The 20,746-nt window shown below is 48.2% G+C and overlaps 1 protein-coding gene across 2 annotated transcripts in view; it reads left to right on the plus strand.

Moving 5' to 3' along the window:
• Positions 1 to 20,746, plus strand: part of UTP18 (UTP18 small subunit processome component) — a 62,951-nt gene that overhangs the window by 21,155 nt on the left and 21,050 nt on the right. For both annotated transcript variants that reach the window (XM_069752498.1, XM_069752499.1), the window contains exons 3-8: positions 9,111 to 9,232; positions 11,396 to 11,491; positions 11,702 to 11,772; positions 13,161 to 13,264; positions 14,061 to 14,186; positions 14,531 to 14,705. In XM_069752498.1, the coding sequence (XP_069608599.1) occupies positions 9,111 to 9,232; positions 11,396 to 11,491; positions 11,702 to 11,772; positions 13,161 to 13,264; positions 14,061 to 14,186; positions 14,531 to 14,705 (694 nt within the window). The remainder of the gene's footprint in view (positions 1 to 9,110; positions 9,233 to 11,395; positions 11,492 to 11,701; positions 11,773 to 13,160; positions 13,265 to 14,060; positions 14,187 to 14,530; positions 14,706 to 20,746) is intronic.

A 20,746-nucleotide genomic window follows, 5' to 3' on the forward strand; every position in this document is an offset into this window, starting at 1 on the left:
GCACCGCAGTTTGACTCAATCCCCGGTCCCCTAATCTTCTGACATTTGCCTCAGGGGCCCGTTCGGTCTAATTTTAAGGAAGGTCGCTCCCGACCTCCTACTTTTTCCTGTGCCTTAGTGAAACACTTTCAGGGTGCGTCTTGTAACCGCAAGCTTCCCTCAGGCAGGCCTGCAGCAACCCACATTATGTTCACCACCCAAGACCCCCCCTGCTGCCCCGCTTCAGAGCGAAGTCCCCTCCCCAGGCTGGTCCTCCCCTCTGTCTCTATCAATAGCGGATCTCACACGGGTGTCCCAGACCCTTGTGTCCGTGCTCGATCAGTTGCCCCTGCAGACTTCCGCAGTAGCCAGCGGGTCGCAAGAAGCTCCGTCCGAGTCTTCCAATACAGGCTGTGAAAGATCCAGACGGGAACGCCGGTCTGAGTTCTCTTCTCGGTCCATCTCGCCCCACGGTCCTTCTCTGTGGTCGACTTCCCCCGATACTCCCCCCCCCCCCCCCCCCGGAGTCAGGCGAGGTTTTCTCTGATGTGCCTTCGGAGGATAATTTGGGGCCGGAGTCGAACCAAATCATAACATGAGGGATATGGTTCAAGGCCTCATTGAAGCGTCCAATCTGACCTGTGGCATCAAAGATTCCTCGACGGAACCCGCAGATCAGGCGGTTTCGTTTAGACGGTCTAAACTACCTCCGAAGGGATTCGCTCCTCATCCTGAATCGAGGGGCTTCTGGCCAGAAAAAGAGCAAATTCGACCAGACGTTCTCACAGAGGCAAGCGTCTTGGAGTCTCATATCTCTTTCCTCCGGACCTCATCGCCAACCAGAATGAGAGGCGATAGAGAACGACCTCTCCCTCTGTGGATCCGCCGCTGCTAGACTTGCCACCAACACAGTCTTCACGCTGTCCGGTGGGGCGACTCTGACAGATTCCATCGATAGGATCATGGAATCCTTCGTGAATTCGGCTTTCGAAGCTGCCGCATCATCCCTATGCCCGGCTTTCGCTTCCACTTGGGTTTCGAAGTCTGTATCCGAAGGGGCTAAACAACTCCGTTGGGGCATTCAGGCCGGAGCTCCACCAGACTGGATGGCGGAAGTTGCCACCCAGATTACTCACGCCGGGGAATAATTTGTTCCCTGGACGTCGCGTCTTCTGCCGCTCAGGCGCACAGTAATGTTGTTGCCAGCCGTCGCTCTGTTTGGCTCAAGAGTCATCAAAGAAGTCCCTTACGAGCCTGCCTTTTTCAAGGATCACGTCTTTTCGGTTCCAAGCTGGACCAAATTATTAAGGACGCCACTGGCGGCACCAGTTCTCTTCTTAGGCCGCAACTTCGGTCCTTTCGGTTTTTCTCGTCGTTTTGCAACATCAGATTCCTTTTTCGCAACAGCAGAGGCCATAGGCACGTTAAGAGAAGAAGGTATTCTTCGACTCACTCCTTCCTGGCGTTCCCGCTACTCCTAAGGTGGATTCTCCAGGTCCAGGACTGGAAGTTCCACCTAGGCATGACCCACGACTAGACCCCAGCCCATTTCCCAGGCTGGGCAGCCGTCTCCTGTTCCTCAGGGACGTCTGGGTCTCCTCAGTAGAGGACGCATGGGCCAGGAAACTTGTATCCTCTGGATACAAAATAGATTCATTTCACGGCCCTGGGATCGTTTTCTTCGAATCCCAACCTCCAAGAGACTCCACTCTAGTCCCGGGTTTCTTTACAGCCATTGTTTCCCTCCTTAAATCCGGGGTAATCGTTCCTGTCCCAGAACAGGAACGGTTCAACGGTTCAAATCTCTTTGTACTGAAAGAGGACTACAAGGTTCGTCCCAGTCCGGATCTCAAATTGCTTAACAGGAAGTTTCGTCTTGAGACACTTCAGGATGATATTCCCTCATTCAGTAATCACTTCCATGGAGGCTCAGGAGTTTCGGTTTCAGGCTCCCGAAAGTCTATCCATCTTCCCTGACGCTCTAGCCGTTGCGGGTGGCTCGTCAATAGGAAGAAGTTCCGTCTTGTTCAGCGCCTCGTATCTCTGGGCATGTTCTTCGTCTCTTGTCTGACCAGAGTCTTCCTTCCCGAAGACAGGATTTCCCTCCTTTGTCGGGAAGTTCGCTTGCTCTAGGGTTCTCTGCTCCCCTCCTTTCCGATGGGCCATAAAGGTCCGGTTAGTTGCACATGACCGTGACGTCACGAAGGTCCTTCTCGCATAGCATCTTTGGAACCGGACCCCCCCCCCCCGATCTCTCCGGTTTGCCATGAAAGTCCTTGACAGGATGGTGGCAGCAATGGCAGCGGTCTCATTTGCCCAGTTTCACCTCAGGCCTCTCCAACTAGCCATTCTCAAGTCCTGGGACAGGAGTCCTTTTTCTCTCGACAGGGAGTTCCAGCTAACGTCGTCAACCAGGAGGTCCCTGCACTGATGGCTCAAGCTAACCTCGCTAGCAACGGGGAAATCCTTTCTCACAGGTCAATGGAAGGTCCTGACCACCGACGCGAGCCTGACTGGTTGGGGTGCGGTGCCCCCTACACCACAGGGCAAGTGGTCACCACAGGGCACAGGGCAAGTGGTCACCACTGGAAGCGACCATGCCTGTCAACATCCTGAAAATTCGTGCCATCCTCCTGACGTTGATAGCCTTCCGTCACTTACTGGCAGCCTCTCACATCAGAGTACAGTCGGTCAATGCTACGGCTGTGGCATATGTGAACCACCACGGAGGGTCCCGCAGTACCCAGGCAATGCGAGAAGTGACACACATCCTCCACTGGGCGGAAGACACGGGGTCGGTGCTCTCTGCAGTTCACATTCCGGGTGTGGACAACTGGGAAGCAGACTTCCTCAGCCGACAAGGAATGGACTCGGGAGAGTGGTCTCTCCATCCTGAAATTTTTTGCCAGATCTGCTATCGCTGGGGGACTCAGGATGTGGACCTAATGGCATCCCACTTCAATGCCAAGGTCTCCAACTTCATGGCCAGAACACACGATCCACGGTCGCTCGGAGCAGACGCTCTGGTTCAGGACTGGACCCAGTTCCAGCTTCTGTACATTTTTCCACCTCTCCCCCTGATATCCAGAGTGGTGAGGAAGATCAAGCAAGAGGGAGTTCCAACCATCCTAATCGCACCGGACTGGCCCAGACGTACATGGTACGCCGACATCGTACAATTTACAGCAGACGCCCCCTGGCGTCTCCCTGACTGCCCCGATCTTCTATCACAAGGCCCGTCCTACCACCAGAACTCAGGGGCTCTCAATTTGACGGCGTGGCCCTTGAGACCTGGGTTCTAACCCAGGCAGGGCTCTCGCTGGACGTCATTGGAACTGTGATCAGGGCACGGAAGCCAGCCTGTGCCAAGATTTATTACCGTACCTGGAAAGCTTTCTTTACCTTGTTCGAATCTCGTGGCCAGACCCCACTCCCTTATTCCCTCCCCAAAGTACTTGGTTTTCTCCAATCGGGTCTGGAGGCCAGGCTGTCCCTGGGCTCGCTTAAGAGCCAGGTGTCAGCTCTTTGTGCTTTTTCAGAGACGCATTGCTAACAAGCCCCAAGTAAGGACTTTTCTTCAGGGGGTTTCCCGATTGGTTCCCCCCTACAGACGTCCACTAGAAACGTGGGACCTCAACCTGGTCCTGACAGCAGTGCAGAGACCACCTTTTGAACCCCTTAGGGAGGTCCCACTCCGCCTTCTATCCCAGAAGGTGGTCTTTCTGGTGGCAAACACCACTGTCGGCACTCCTGCAGATGACCAGGACAAGGTAGTTCTCCGTACGGTCCCATCCTTCCTTCCGAAGGTTGTGTCCAACTTCCACCTCAATGAGGAAATTTCACTGCCATCCCTTTGTCCGGTTCCGGTTCATAGAGTGGAGAAGGCTCTATATACGCTTGACCTCGTCAGGGCATTGCGTATATATGTGTCTAGGACTGCATCCTTCCGGAGGTCTGATTCTCTTTTCCTTCCGGAAGGCGGCCGCAAGGGTCGGCCAGCTTCCAAAGCTACCCTTGCTAGGTGGATCAAATCCACCATACAAGACGCCTACCGCCTTAAGAATTCTCCTCTTCCAGCTGGTATTACGGCACACTCTACACGGGCGGTAGGGGCCTCCTGTGCCATTCGGCACCAGGCTTCGGCACAACAAGTGTGTAAGGCGGCCACTTGGACTAGCCTACACACGTTTACTAAACACTACAGAGTTCATACCCAGTCCTCAGCGGACACGAGCCTGGGTAGACTGGTTCTGCAGGCGGTGCCCCAAATTTAGGGGCCTGTCTGCACAATATTCGTCCATTGCTTCCCACCCAAGGACTGCTTTGGGACGTCCCATGGTCCTGTGTCCCCCGAGGCGACAGAGTAAAGGAGATTTTTGTGTACTCATCGTAAAATCTCTTTCTCTTAGCCTCTAATTGGGGGACACAGCTCCCACCCTGTTGCCCTTTACGGGCCGTTGTTACTATTGAGTTCTCATATTGTTCTTTGAGCTCGTACATAGTGGCCTTCTTATAGGCATGGTTATGTTATTCTTGTTACGTTCCTCCTCATGCTTTTGTACAAAACTGGAGAAGGCTAACGCCGTCCAGGGGTGTATACTGCAGAGGAGGAGCCATGGATAATCTTTTTCAGATTATGTATAGTGTCGCCTCCTAGTGGACAGCAGCATAACACCATGGTCCTGTGTCCCCCAATTAGAGGCTAAGAGAAAGAGATTTTACGGTGAGTACACAAAAATCTCCTTTTTAGTCTTGCTATATTCCCTGTTGTTTTTTTCCACCAAATTCTTCAAAAAGTTCGCAAATTTGGTGCAAAATCAAAAATGCTAATGGATTTGCAGGGTTTTTTTAAGCGACATAAGTTACAAATGTTTAGAAATGTCGGAAAAATACTCCAGAAACTTTACTCCAGGCAGAAAGTGGAGTGAGATGCGCAAAAAAATGCAATATTTGGTAAAAGTCGCAGCACGGTGGCGCAGTGGTTAGCACAGCAGCCTTGCAGCGCTGGAGTCCTGGGCTCAAACCCCAACAAGGACAACATCAGCAAAGAGTTGGTATGTTCTCTCTGTGTTTACGTGGGTTTCCTCCGGGTTCTCCGGTTTCCTCCCACATTCCAAAGACATACTGATAGGGAATTTAGATTGTGAGCCCCATCGGGGACAGCGATGATGATGTATGCAACCTGTAAAGCGCTGCGGAATATGTTAGCGCTATATAAAAATAATAATAATTATTATTATTATTAAAGGGAACCTGTCATGTAATTTTTGTGTTTTAAACTGCCCCCAGTGTGTTAGTGATGCAATGGGCACCACGGACATTTTGTAAAAGAAAAGCTCCAGTATATATGTGTAGAAGCACTTAATATCATTAGTAGATTGTCAGTCATAGGAGTGGCACTTTTTACAGCGTCAGTCAGTCATGGTCCTGTTCAAAATTATTCATGCCCACCGCATTGTGATTGATTGCTGTGACAGACCTGATGTCATGGCAATGGCCATGACATCATGGCAATGGCCATGTTTTATACATAAAACAACTCGGCACAGACTGCAACAACCGTGGCACACGCTGCAAACACGTTTCCTGCAGCGGTGCTCCAGGTGCGCAGAACGTCTGTGGAGAAAATCTAATCTACCAGAAGATTTCATCCATTATAAGTTCATGCTAAAGACATACAATTCTGCCCTTCACCTCTCCAAACAAACCTACTTCAACACCCTCATCACCTCCCTGTCCAATAACCCTAAACGTCTCTTTGACACGTTCCAGTCCCTACTCAACCCAAGAGAGCAGGCCCCAACCACGGATCTCCGTGCTGACGATCTGGCCAATTACTTCAAAGAAAAAATTGACCACATTCGACAGGAAATCATCTCCCAATCTCTTTATATCATGCACTGTCCTCCCTCCCCCACTGCATCTAGTTCACTCTCCGACTTTGAAGCAGTTACAGAAGAAGAAGTAAGCAGGCTCCTTGCATCTTCTCGCCCGACCACTTGCACCAGTGACCCCATTCCGTCACATCTCCTCCAGTCCCTTTCCCCGGCTGTCACCTCTCACCTAACAAAAATATTCAACCTTTCCCTCACTTCCGGTATTTTTCCCTCCTCATTTAAGCATGCCATCATACATCCATTACTTAAAAAACCATCCCTCAATCAAAACTGTGACGCTAATTATAGACCTGTCTCTAATCTTCCCTTCATCTCTAAACTCCTCGAACGCCTGGTCCACTCCCGTCTTACCCGCTATCTCTCAGATAACTCTCTTCTCGACCCTCTTCAATCTGGCTTCCGCTCTTTACACTCTACTGAAACTGCCCTCACTAAAGTCTCTAATGACCTACTAACAGCTAAATCTAATGGTCACTACTCCATGCTAATTCTCTTGGATCTCTCTGCAGCATTCGATACTGTGGATCATCAGTTCCTCCTCACTATGCTCCGCTCCATCGGCCTCAAGGACATCCTTCTCTCCTGGTTCTCCTCCTATCTCTCTGACCGCTCCTTCACTGTATGTTTTGCTGGTTCCTCCTCTCACCTTCCCCTTACTGTTGGGGTTCCTCAAGGATCAGTCCTAGGCCCCCTCCTCTTCTCTTTGTATACTGCCCCTATTGGACAAACAATCAGTAGATTTGGTTTCCAGTACCATCTCTATGCTGACGACACCCAATTATACACCTCTTCTCCTGTTGTCACGCCGACCTTTTTAGAAAACACCAGTGATTGTCTTACCGCTGTCTCTAACATCATGTCCTCCCTCTATCTGAAACTAAACCTGTCAAAAACTGAACTCCTCGTGTTCTCTCCCTCTACTAACCTACCTTTGCCTGACATTGCCATCTCTGTGTGCGGTTCCACCATTACTCCAAAGCAACATGCCCGCTGCCTTGGGGTCATCCTTGATTCCGAGCTTTCATTCACCCCCCACATCCGATCACTGGCTCGCTCTTCTTACCTGCATCTCAAAAACATTTCTAGAATTCGCCCTTTTCTTACTTTCGACTCTGCAAAAACTCTTACTGTTTCACTTATTCATTCTCGTCTGGACTATTGTAACTCTCTACTAATTGGCCTCCCTCTTACCAAACTTTCCCCGCTCCAATCTGTCCTGAATGCTGCTGCCAGGATCATATTCCTCACCATCCGTTACACCGATGCCTCTACCTTGTGCCAGTCATTACACTGGCTACCCATCCACTCCAGAATCCAGTACAAAACTACTACCCTCATCCACAAAGCACTCCATGGCTCTGCACCACCCTACATCTCCTCTCTGGTCTCAGTCTACCACCCTTCCCGTGCCCTCCGCTCCGCTAATGACCTCAGGTTAGCATCCTCAATAATCAGAACCACCCACTCCCATCTCCAAGACTTTACACGTGCTGCGCTGATTCTTTGGAATGCATTACCTAGGTTAATACGATTAATCCCCAATCCCCACAGTTTTAAGCGTACCCTAAAAACTCATTTGTTCAGACTGGCCTACCGCCTCAATGCATTAACCTAACGATCCCTGTGTGGCCTATTTAAAAAAGAAAAAAAAAAAAACAATCAGGTTCCTCGCATCATGTTCTCATTCACTTTATGCAGTTAATAGCCCTCTGTGTCTGTACTGCTACATACTTAGGCAGTTAACTGGTTCATGCAGCTTTACATGAACACCCGAGCCTTACACTATGGCTGGTCCGAATAACTATAGCAATTGTTACCATCCACCTCTCGTGTCTCCCCTTTTTCCTCATAGTCTGTAAGCTTGCGAGCAGGGCCCTCATTCCTCTTGGTATCTGTTTTGAACTGTATTTCTGTTATGCTGTAATGTCTATTGTCTGTATAAGTCCCCTCTATAATTTGTAAAGCGCTGCGGAATATGTTGGCGCTATATAAATAAAAAATTATTATTATTATTATTATGGCCTCTGTATGAACACGGCCGTAGGCAGGGTTCACATAGTGTTTGCCACAATGTTCAGTGGCTCTGTCGGGGCTTACGGCTGATCCTCCGTAAAACAGGTTTTGGGCCAGGATGTCGACGGGGGACATTGACTATAATGATGTAAACAGAGTCAGTATGCATTATTTTGGGCCGTATACATCTATTTGAGGCGGACGGTTAGACTTCTACAGCCAAAAATGTTGCACGACGTAGCACACTGTGACTCCCTCTGCATCATTATAGCAAATGGCCCCCATTGGCGCTTACGCCCGTTTTACAGGGATTCGGCCATTAGTACCAACTCAGCCACTGAACATAGAGAGAAACGCTGTGTGATCCCAGCCTTAAGGTACCGTCACACTAGACGATATCGCTAGCGATCCGTGACGTTGCAGCGTCCTCGCTAGCGATATCGTCCAGTGTGACAGGCAGCAGCGATCAGGCCCCTGCTGTGCTGTCGCTGGTCGGGGAAGAAAGTCCAGAACTTTATTTCGTCGCTGGACTCCCCGCAGACATCGCTGGATCGGCGTGTGTGACACCGATTCAGCGATGTCTTCACTGGTAACCAGGGTAAACATCGGGTAACTAAGCGCAGGGCCGCGCTTAGTAACCCGATGTTTACCCTGGTTACCATCCTAAAAAAACAAACAGTACATACTTACATTCAGCTGTCTGTCCCTTGCCGTCTATTTCCTGCACTGACTGCTGGCCGCAAAGTGAAAGTGAAAGCACAGCACAGCGGTGAGTCACACAGCGGTGACTCACCGCTGTGGCTGTGCTCTGCTTTCACTTTGCGGCCAGCAGTCAGTGCAGCAAACAGACGGCAAGGGACAGACAGCTGAATGTAAGTATGTACTGTTTGTTTTTTTAGGATGGTAACCAGGGTAAACATCGGGTTACTAAGCGCGGCCCTGCGCTTAGTTACCCGATGTTTACCCTGGTTACCGGGGACCTCGGGATCGTTGGTCGCTGGAGAGCGGTCTGTGTGACAGCTCTCCAGCGACCAAACAGCGACGCTGCAGCGATCCGGATCGTTGTCGGTATCGCTGCAGCGTCGCTAAGTGTGACGGTACCTTTACACATCACAGACTAGTACTGTGAATTATGAGGGGTTAACCAGGTTACTAAACACATGGCTTGTATGTACTAGTCCTCTGCTTGTCTGGCAATCATGGGTGTTTTATGTCTTGTAGACCAGAGATTATCTCAGCACAGATCTTCTACAGAGTGACTCCGATGATGAAAGGGAAAAGGACACTGACGTCCCCAGCAAGAAGCCAGCTTGGGTTGATGAAGATGATGAGGCTGAGGAAAGGTACGCTGGTAAATGGGAATATGATCTTGAGGACCAAGCACAAGTAATATTTTTCCTGCTTTATATTTGTACCTGTTTTTTATTACTGTAGGGTGTGGTATCTGTCTGAATGGTAGTACATTGGCTTGTGTTGCTATATTACAGGGTGACTCAAGTGCTACTTTACCCCCCAAAATTTCTGTAACTTCTGAAAGTGACAGTCGGCCGTAATGAAATTTGGACTGTACAAACGTTGGTTCAGAAGTGATAGTGCAGTGAACTGCAGCTACAAGGAACATCTTCGCGCTGAGTGGTCTCGCCGACTTGTCGCCCCTCCAGTTGTCTCTACTATGACTTTCTGCACGTGTCTCTACTCGTCGGTAGTTTGTGTGGTGCTTGCATTTCACTCCTGCCGAATTCTTTTTTCATTTGCTAACAATGCACATATACAGTTTGGAGATGAGTTTTTTCATTGTGAAAACTTATTGGAAAACTGAGTCCTTAAAGAAGTACCAAAGTGAGTTTCTATAGAAGTTTGGAGGTCGAAATCCATCGTCCAGAGTATTCTGTCATTGGTGAATACGCTGGAACGTAGAAGACCATTACTGGATAGGCATGATGGAGGATGTCCGAAAATGTCTATGGAAACCATTCAAGATGTGAAACAGCAACTTCGGTCATGTAAGGCTGGTTTCACATTTGCGGATGGAGGTGCTGCGTATGTCCTCCGTGAAGCTCTGCCCACCGCCGCACCTCCCCCGGTCAGCTCCGCATACGTTTGCATGCGTACCCTATCTTTACCATTAGGTACGCAGGCCATGCCGATGTATGCGGATGCCTCCGCATGCGTAGTTTTGACGGTGCGGCGACCGCACCACATTACAACTCGTTGCGTTCAGTGCAGGTCGCCGCACCGTCAAAACGACGCATGCGGAGGCATCCGCATACATCGGCATGGTCTGCGTACCTAATGGTAAAGATAGGGTACGCATGCCGACGTAGGCGGAGCTGACCGGAGGAGGTGCGGCGGTGGGCGGAGCTTCACGGAGGAACTACGCAGCACCTCCATCCGCAAATGTGAAACCTGCCTAAGTCTTTGTACAGGCTTTCCCAGGAGACAGGCATGTCGTATTTCACATCTCAGAGCGAAAGTCCGTGTTCGCCTGTGCAGAGTCACTATCATTCAGGAATTGAAAGGGCCTGATCAAGAGAAAAGAATTACGGTTGTTGTTGCTGGATTTTTTTTTTTCCTTTTGGGTCCATTAGGCCCTTTAACAAGTTCTGGCCTACGTGCCAGTACACACAAGCGATAAGTCACAGCATAACCTAGTCTAGTATGTGTGATGGATGCTCCTGTACCTACAGGCAGCTCCTGTACCTGACTCCTAATCCTGATAAGCACGCGGATCTGCAGACAGAACCAGTCGCAGTTTGCACACATTACTGACCTGAACATTTCTTTGGCCGTCTTAATCATACCTCAAGGATGCAGTGTTTTTTTTTTTTTTTTAATAATTTATTCATAATTACATTTCAAGATCCTTAACTTTCCCACTGACAGAACCATATGAGGGCTTGTTGTTTTGAAGGATGTTCTACATTTTAATTCCATTTTTTTAAATGTCTATATGTATTGTCTATTACTAATTTGGGGAGGGGGGGGAATGGCAAATCCAATAATGTTTTGTGTGCTTTGTTTTAACAGCGTTAGTATAATTCATGTGACACTATGATCTTTGGATCGATATGACTATTGTGGCGTCAAATTTGCACAGATGTGCAGACTAAGAACACTTTTAAAATCATGTAATTTTTTTCCCTGACAGCATTAAGGTTGTATTGGCACAATGGTGGGATTGGAATCAAATTATTTTGTTTTTTCCTTTATAATATTGTACAGTCAACATTAAAAGCCTTCCATCCAACTCGCATCACGTGTATGTTCATTTGCAATGTTCTTGTATTGTTTTATGCCTGCCAATGGTTTACTGACACAGGACCAAACAGGTTAACATCCAAGGCAGACATGGGGTATTGCCACCCAATGATTGTACTGTTATGTTTCTGGATCTTCTGTATGTAAATGTATACGGTATGGTGTAGTAAATGGGTTTTATGATGAGGCAATTTCTTTGGATGTAAATGAGATTGGCTGTGACCATCTTCATACTTTTGTACTTACAGCATTAAAATGACCCATCGCTATAGGAAACACGTGATGAAAAGCAAAGCTGAGACCACACTGGAGAAGGAGAAGCTTCAAGTCAGACTGCAACAAGAGTAGGTAGTTAATGTACATGCTTGCGCCTGCAGATTGTGTGTAACGGCTGTCTCCCCTTGTAGCGGGCGGTATACAGTCAGGAGGGGCGCTGCTACAACACTAATGTGACACCTTCATTGCAACAATCATTTCTGTATCTGCATGTAACATGTATTCAATAAATGTGTAATCTCGTTTTAATTTTTTTTCTTCTCAAATCCATATTCTAGATTTGAGAAAGCAATGGGTGGGGTGCCATCTTGGGCTTCCAGAGATCCAAAGAAAAGACTTTCTAAAGAAGGTGAGCATATAACTAAGCCTGTATTTTTCCTTAATACATCATCGTAGCCACCCCTAGAACCTTGGGAAGGCAGTTTAGCGTTACATTCCTGAAAGTGTAGCGAACGACCTCAGAAAAAAGACGACAGTGAGAAGGCGCATGGCCGTACACATGCCGGCAGCATTCAGACAGTAGTGGAAAGCGAGGAAAGGCATCAATATGCGAATGACGAGGCATAACAATGCACCAAAACTTCCTTACTTTCATATTAAGTTACTTACTCAGGCACAGTGCTACTATGGTTGCTATATGGGCCAAGTCCCCTACAACCCTCTATAGCCCATTTAAAATGAATTTTTGGGGTGGCAGGCTCCCTTTAATGTAACGCCTCTGTAACATAGGCACCTGTGCATTTTATGGTGGCCATTGAGTCATGGTGGTACTACATTTATTAACTATGTGCCAACCCATCTAGACATACTATTAGATCGCTACAATCAGCCTTGTAACCCAGAAAATGTAGAGGTTAGAGTGAAAAGGGTTAACTCCTTATCTTCTTAAAAGATTCGTCACTGTTGGGGTATGTGCACGTGTTTAGTATTTGCAGATTTTTCTGCTGCAAAACGGAGTTTGCATGAATGACTGCAAAACACACGCCTGTGTTTGATGCAATTTCTTGTGTGTATTTTCCCTGTGCATTTGAATCATTGAAAACTGCTGCAAAGACGCTGAAGGAAATGGAATGCTGCAGATTTAACAAAATACTAACACTTCGAAGGTTCAAATCTCAAAAGAGAGGATGAGCCACGTGAACATGAAATTTAAAGAAACTTTGCTGGTACTGTAAAGTGTTACAATTTTTTTCCTGTGGCAAAAGCGCACGATGTAAATAAGCCCTTCGAGTAGTGGAAAAAATTTGATTTCGTAAACAGTGGTTCGATTTAAGAAGAGTTGACTCATTTCCCGTTCCAATTTAATGTAGAGAGTCGTTACATTAAGGAGGACCCGTCATTTCCGTTATGTGACTGGTTTATCAGTGTTCTTACAGGAAGCAGCTATCGCCTATCCACAGGATTGATTATGGCTACCAGATCGGGGGGGGGGGGATCCAATAACGGAGTCCCCCATGATTGCAAGGACTGGGCCTTCTTTTATCCCATTTAAATGGACCTGGAGTAGAGTATGCGCACTACCTCTCCATTCATTCTCTGAGAACGGAAAGAGTGCCTTGCTGTAAAATATTTGCTCATGGTTGTGCCACGTTCAGTCTACAAGAATGCCAAACGAGCGTAGTCCAGGTGAAGCGGTCATAGGGGGTCACTACACTTTCAGAAAGTAGTACAATCACTGTTGACAGGACTCGCATACGTTTTATGATGTATAATTTATAGCACCTCCATTTTTCGTAGATGATGACGATGATGATGATGATGAAGACAGTGAAGAAAACCTTTTAAGTAAAACAGGAAACTTGCTTGCAAAATCAACGTACCTCCCAAAGGGCATTTTACAGGTAAGAAGTCTGGCTCCCTGGTAGTGTAGCTGTCCACACCAGTCTGCTAATTCTAGAGGGGAGCGAGGCTAAACTATCCCAAACAGCTATAGATTTATTCGTTGGTAGATGGACCCATCTGTATTCCAATACCTGTACTATAAAATAAACCTGCATTCTGCTATCTTATAATGTTATAATATGTAACGAAAACCCTCCTTCCAATAAGTTGGGGCGCTGTGTAAAACATACAAGAATGCAACAATTTGGAAATCTTTTTGCCATATTTTAGACACAACCGAACAAAGAACACAGATCAGAAGGTGAACAATAATATTTTCTGATAAAATGGAAAAATGTCTAACTTTCAACTTCAACTAAAATCTGGCTATAAGCTTTCCAAATCACTGCATTCTTGTTTTCTTTACATGTTACACAGCGTCCCAACTTTTTTGAAATTGGGATTGTAGCACATGCCACAATATTAGTCACTAGCAGTATCATCTCTGGGGTCCCGGTTAAAAACGAGTGTAAGATGCGTGGTCTCTGTAGCACACTACCTGTCTCCCACAGTGGGTGGCCAGGAGCAGTGGGGGGCTGTGAGGGTTGCGGCAGAAAACCCTCACTGATTGTAAATGATGGCTCATCACTGCAGTATGCCATTCCATATCGGAGGAATACCTAGTGATTACAGTGTGCCTGAACACTAACACCTGTAAGATAAGTGCTCTTCCTGCATGACAAGCACATAGAACTAAGAACACTACACATCAACATAGTAACTTCTGTAATGAATCTTTTTCTTTTTATTTTGTAGATAAAAAATTGCTTGAATGGCAATTACGAGAGGCCGTCTAAAACTCCTCTCACTACCGTTCAGTTCCACCCCATGGCTCAAGTTCTTATGACTGCAGGCCATGATCGTTCAATATCATTATTTCAGGTTTGTTTTGGTTTTTTTAATGTTTGCCCAACAATTTCCATTGCTTTCATAGGAAACAATAGAGAGAAATGTTCATCACTCATCACTTTACCTTCCATAGATAGTGTGATCCGCATTCTTCATAGATTTTGGGATATCCTGCAGTTAAGCCATAAATTTAAAAGATGGGTAAAATCCTTTAAACTTGACCTCCAACTTGTTCTGTGTGTTACAGATCTTGAAATGAATAAGCAGTCGATACACAAAAATACATTGAAAAAATGTGTACAATTAGTTTAACTGATATTTTATTTCCAGCAAATAAAGCATATCCCTTTATTTTCTTTGCAATGTTCTGCCTATAGGTTGATGGCAAATTAAATCCAAAGATACAGAGCGTCTATTTAGACAAATTTCCAGTTTTTAAAGCCCGGTTCAGTGCTGATGGAGAACAGGTGATCGCCACTGGAATGTGGCACAGAATATTTTATGCGTACGACATGATGAGTGGAAACATTATTCCATTTACCAGGATAAGAGGTGGGTGTAAAACTCGTGTTAAAGGTTATCAATGCATATTAAATAAAATCTTATTAATTTATCAGATAATTAATCAAATTCTCTTACCATTGTTACTTCCCTACCCACCTGTGCATATAATCTGGAGCAGACTACAAGCAAACCCTGTGTGTAGTCTGATCCTTCTAGTCACCACGTATCTGCCCCCTACGTCTTGGCAACGTACATTTGTTGGGTAGCAAGTATGGCTAGGCAGTTAGAGCGATTTTTACCTGCCACATTACACTAATCAGCTGTTGTAGCCATCAAGAAACAGGTTTCCAAAAAAAATTTATAAAGATGGCCTGGCCTCTACATTCACATCTCTGTGTATGGACGGACCATGATTTCTTGACAAGCTACAGGTCTCCCAACCCAAATGCAATAGCCTCGTAAATACAGGTGCATCTCAAAAAAATTAGAATAGCATCGAAAAGTTAATTTATTACAGTTCTTCAATACAAAAAGTGAAACTCGTATTTCTCCATCGCCACATTGGGGGACACAGGACCGTGGGTGTATGCTGCTGCCACTAGGAGGCTGACTCTAAGTAAATACAAAAAGGGTTCCCTGCTTCTCTGCAGTATACACCGCCCGCTGGCTCCGGATAATACCAGTTCTTGCTTAGTGTCCGTAGGATGCACACTGCATCTGTTTTTCTCCAGACGTTCTTATTTTTATTTTTAATTTTATTTTTAACTTTGCGCAAGAGGATGATGGGGCGACGGACCCTTTTAAGGGGGCCGATCTCCCCCAAAACATCAACAGGCGAGCATGGCGAGTTTACTCCCCGTGCCCTCTCCTGCGACATGGGATGTACAGTCGAGAACTTGCCCTGTGAAATCCTAGGGGAGCAAACCCTTAGGATGCACAGTCCGGCCGCCCTCCCTCTGCACTACCACTGAAGAACAGCGGTGCTGCATGGAGTTCCCCAGTCCCTCTTCACCTCCTCATCAAGAGGGCGGCGGATCGAGGTTGACTGCACCTCCCCTCATACCTCGCCTGAAGAGGACATCAGCGGTGAGTCTTGCAGGGGTGAGAGGGGCTCCCAAGCGCACCGCGGGCTTGGCCGCATCCTGCGGCTGGGCACCGCTAATTTAGTCCCCGGCTTCGGCCCCAGTTAGACCGCGTCTACGCCCACAGTGCGCGTCACGCGTGAGGGCCTGCCCACCGGTTTAGCGCTTCTCGCACAATGCGAGAAGCGCTCCACATACTCTCGGCGGCCATCTTGGATGTGAGGAGCTTCAGGACGTCAGCTGCACCTTCTCCCGGTCACAGCACTGCAACAGGACACAGGACCTGGGTAGGTGTGCTGCACACTGAGACAGCTCTTCCTCCTGTACACAGTGCTCCGCTTTATTAGCTGCACAAGTGCCTCACATCAGCCCTGCACAGAGGTTAACAGTACAACATATCTCTGCCTAAACCCTCCAAACAATCTGCAACAACACATACGGTGTTCTCCACTTGCACCTCCTGTCAGGCTGCGCTACCAAGCGGGCATACTGCTCAGTTCTGTAATGCTTGTGTCCCTAAATGCGCGCAGGAGCCCCCCGCTGCAAACGACCCCGTGGTGACCCGTCCCCCTGAGTGGGCTTTGTCACTTTCGAAATCTATGGCTTCTTTGACTAATGCTATCGAGTCCCTCCAGGATCCATCCAGGAGCAGGACCACTAATCCGCCTGCTCAGGAACCTTCCCCTACAGCAGGGGAATCTTCGGCCTGCAGGGGCCGCTCTCATTCTAAGTCCAAGCGGCCATCTAGGAAGCACGTACGTAGATCGTCCCCCAGGCTCTCTGGTGCCTCGGCGTCCTTTAGCTCCGCTTCCCGCTCTCGCTCCCCAGGCACCTTTTCCGACCAGGACTCTGAACCTGAGTCTGATGGGCCTCTTGATCTGGAGTCGCCAGGTTATCAGAGCACTATACATAGTCTGATTGAGGCCGTCAACCAGTCCCTTCAGGTTGATGAGGAACCGGTGACCTCCAGTACGGATAATTCGGTGTCCTTCAAAAGGACCAAACGTACTCATAGGGTGTTTGCCAATCACCCGGAGTTCCAGGTCATAGTCCAGCGACATAGGGAGCATCCGGACAAACGTTTTGCACGCCAGAGATCTCTGGAGTCCAAATATCCTTTTTCTCCCGATCTCCGCAAACAATGGTCAGAATCCCCGCCTGTGGATCCTCTTGTTTCATGTTTGTCCTCTAAAACTCTCTTATCTGTGCCGGATGGATCTTCTATCAAAGATCCCACAGATCACCTAGTGGAAAGTCTCGCCCGTTCAGCCTTTGAGGCTTCAGGCTCGGCACTCTTTCCCTCCTTCGCTGCTACCTGGGTAGACAAAGCCGTGATTTGTTGGGCAGACTCTCTGCATGAGGCCTTACAGAACAGTGATCTTCCTTCTGACATAGCGCAGCTAGCAAATCAAATTTCCTTGGCTGGCGATTACTTAGTAAACGCTTCCCTGGACGCAGTGAACTGCTCTGCACTTACGGCTTCAAACGCTGTTGTGATAAGGAGAGCGCTATGCTTGAGGAACCGGCGAGCGTGCTCCACATCTAAAGTCCCTCACGTCCGTGCCATATCTCAGTGGCCAACTATTTGGTGAAAAGCTGGACAAGCTGATTTCAGACGCTACAGTGGGAAAAAGTACTTCCCTTCCCCAGCAGAGATTCAGACAACCGTTCCGACGACAGCCACAGGCTCGTTTTCCGCCCTCTCGTGGAAATTACGCATGGCATTCCACGGCCAGTTCCCCTGGTTTGGGGCGACGCACCGGCAGAGACAAAAGCCCTCAGACCTCGTACAGGCCCAACCATTCCTGGAGGGGCCGCACCACGCAATCTAGGTCCAGGGAATCCAGACCCCAACCATCTTCTAAATGACTCGCAACCTCCTCTGGACGACACCAGCAAAGTAGGCGGACACCTTCTCTAGTTTCGTCATGCCTGGCTCGCAGTTGTTTACGACGAGTGGGTCAGGGATCTGGCGTTCTCCGGTTACAAAATCGATTTTTCCTCCCTCCCACCCGGCTTTTCGCTTCTCGCCCTCCCGAAGCGGGAACGCGTGCTCGGGCTTTTTCCCAGGCCATCGAGTCGCTCCGCCAAGACGGAGTTATTGTCCTTGTCCTAGAGGACGAAAGGTTCTGCGGTTTTTATTCAAATCTGTTTATTTTATAGTCCCCAAAAAGGATGGAACAGTCAGGCCCATCCTGGACCTAAAGCTCTTGAACAGATTTGTCAAAGTCAATCATTTCAGGATGGAATCCCTCCGTTCCTCATTGCCTCGATGGAACAAGGCGAATTCCTAGCATCCATCGACATCCGGGATGCGTACCTCCACATCCCAATCTTCCCACCTCACCAAAGGTTTCTTCGCTTTACCATCAGAGAGGAACATTTTCAGTTCACGGCCTTGCCTGTCCGCCTCGCCACCGCCCCCAGAGTTTTCACAAAGGTCATGGCGTAGTCGTACTTCCCTACCTAGATGACTTGCTGGTCAAAGGCCCATCTTTCCAAGCCTGCAAGGAGTGTGTCCGCATTTCCTTAGATACTCTTTCTCGGCTGGGCTGGTTGATCAATTTAAAAAAGTCATCTCCTGTTCCGGCTCAGCGGATCTCCTTCCTGGGCATGACCCTGGACACCTCCCTAGGGTTGGAGCTTCTTCCTCGGGACAAAGTCCTGGCTCTTCAACAGGGCGTCTGGAAGCTTCTCCAGCCGTCCCCCTGTTCCATCCGTTTCGGCATGAGGATTCTCAGGAAGATGGTGGCCGCAATGGAGGCGATTCCATTTGCGCAACTACACCTCCGTCCCCTCCAGAACGCTCTGCTGGACGCATGGGACGGGAGTCCATTTTCTCTCGACCGACTGTGTCCTCTCTCTCCTCGGGTCAAGCAGACACTCCAATGGTGGATGCTCCGAACCTCTCTTCTCCAAGGGAGGTCCTTCCTCCCAGTCTATTGGCTGGTAGTCACTACCGATGCCAGCCTCCTCGGCTGGGGAGCGGTCTTTCGCCATCACACTGTGCAGGGAACGTGGACTCATCACGAGTCTCACCTTCCAATCAATATCCTGGAGATGTGTGTGTTTTAGCTGTCCCTAAAGCGGTTCCATCATCTCCTAGCAGGCCGCCCCATCCGTATCCAGTCGGACAATGCCACGGCTGTGGCTTATATAAATCATCAGGGGGCACTCGCAGCAGAGCTGCAATGCGCGAGGTAGAGCACATCCTTCGCTGGGCCGAAAACAACCACTCGGTCATATCGGCCGTTCACATTCCAGGAGTGGAGAATTGCACCGCGGACTTCCTCAGCCGGCAAGGTCTTGCCTCAGGAGAGTGGTCTCTCCATCAGGACATATTCCAACAAATTTGCCTCCATTGGTGTACTCCGGACGTAGACTTGATGGCTTCCTGGTTTAATGCCAAGGTACCTCAGTTTGTAGCACGGTCTCGGGACCCGAGAGCGATCAGTGCAGACACGCTGGTCCTTCCTTGGAGTCAGTTTCGCCTTCCTTACCTGTTTCCCCCCCCCTGCCCCTGCTTCCAAGAGTCATCAGGAAGATCAGGGCGGAGGGTGTCCCAGTGATTCTCATCGCCCCGGATTGGCCTCGCCAGGCGTGGTATGCAGAGCTGGTCCAACTCATCGCAGACGTTCCTTAGCGCCTAATAATAATAATCTTTATTTACAGTGGGGCAAAAAAGTATTTAGTCAGTCAGCAATAGTGCAAGTTCCACCACTTAAAAAGATGAGGCGTCTGTAATTTACATCATAGGTAGACCTCAACTATGGGAGACAAACTGAGAAAAAAAAATCCAGAAAATCACATTGTCTGTTTTTTTAACATTTTATTTGCATATTATGGTGGAAAATAAGTATTTGGTCAGAAACAAAATTTCATCTCAATACTTTGTAATATATCCTTTGTTGGCAATGACAGAGGTCAAACGTTTTCTGTAAGTCTTCACAAGGTTGCCACACACTGTTGTTGGTATGTTGGCCCATTCCTCCATGCAGATCTCCTCTAGAGCAGTGATGTTTTTGGCTTTTCGCTTGGCAACACGGACTTTCAACTCCCTCCAAAGGTTTTCTATAGGGTTGAGATCTGGAGACTGGCTAGGCCACTCCAGGACCTTGAAATGCTTCTTACAAAGCCACTCCTTCGTTGCCCTGGCGGTGTGCTTTGGATCATTGTCATGTTGAAAGACTCAGCCACGTTTCATCTTCAATGCCCTTGCTGATGGAAGGAGGTTTGCACTCAAAATCTCACGATACATGGCCCCATTCATTCTTTCATGTACCCGGATCAGTCGTCCTGGCCCCTTTGCAGAGAAACAGCCCCAAAGCATGATGTTTCCACCACCATGCTTTACAGTAGGTATGGTGTTTGATGGATGCAACTCAGTATTCTTTTTCCTCCAAACACGACAAGTTGTGTTTCTACCAAACAGTTCCAGTTTGGTTTCATCAGACCATAGGATATTCTCCCAAAACTCCTCTGGATCATCCAAATGCTCTCTAGCAAACTTCAGACGGGCCCGGACATGTACTGGCTTAAGCAGTGGGACACGTCTGGCACTGCAGGATCTGAGTACATGGTGGCGTAGTGTGTTACTTATGGAAGGCCTTGTTACATTGGTCCCAGCTCTCTGCAGTTCATTCACTAGGTCCCCCCGCGTGGTTCTGGGATTTTTGCTCACCGTTCTTGTGATCATTCTGACCCCACGGGGTGGGATTTTGCGTGGAGCCCCAGATCGAGGGAGATTATCAGTGGTCTTGTATGTCTTCCATTTTCTAATTATTGCTCCCACTGTTGATTTCTTCACTCCAAGCTGGTTGGCTATTGCAGATTCAGTCTTCCCAGCCTGGTGCAGGGCTACAATTTTGTTTCTGGTGTCCTTTGACAGCTCTTTGGTCTTCACCATAGTGGAGTTTGGAGTCAGACTGTTTGAGGGTGTGCACAGGTGTCTTTTTATACTGATAACAAGTTTAAACAGGTGCCATTACTACAGGTAATGAGTGGAGG

This window comes from Ranitomeya imitator, chromosome 2 (assembly GCF_032444005.1).
Source record: "Ranitomeya imitator isolate aRanImi1 chromosome 2, aRanImi1.pri, whole genome shotgun sequence".
Lineage (NCBI taxonomy): Eukaryota > Metazoa > Chordata > Amphibia > Anura > Dendrobatidae > Ranitomeya > Ranitomeya imitator.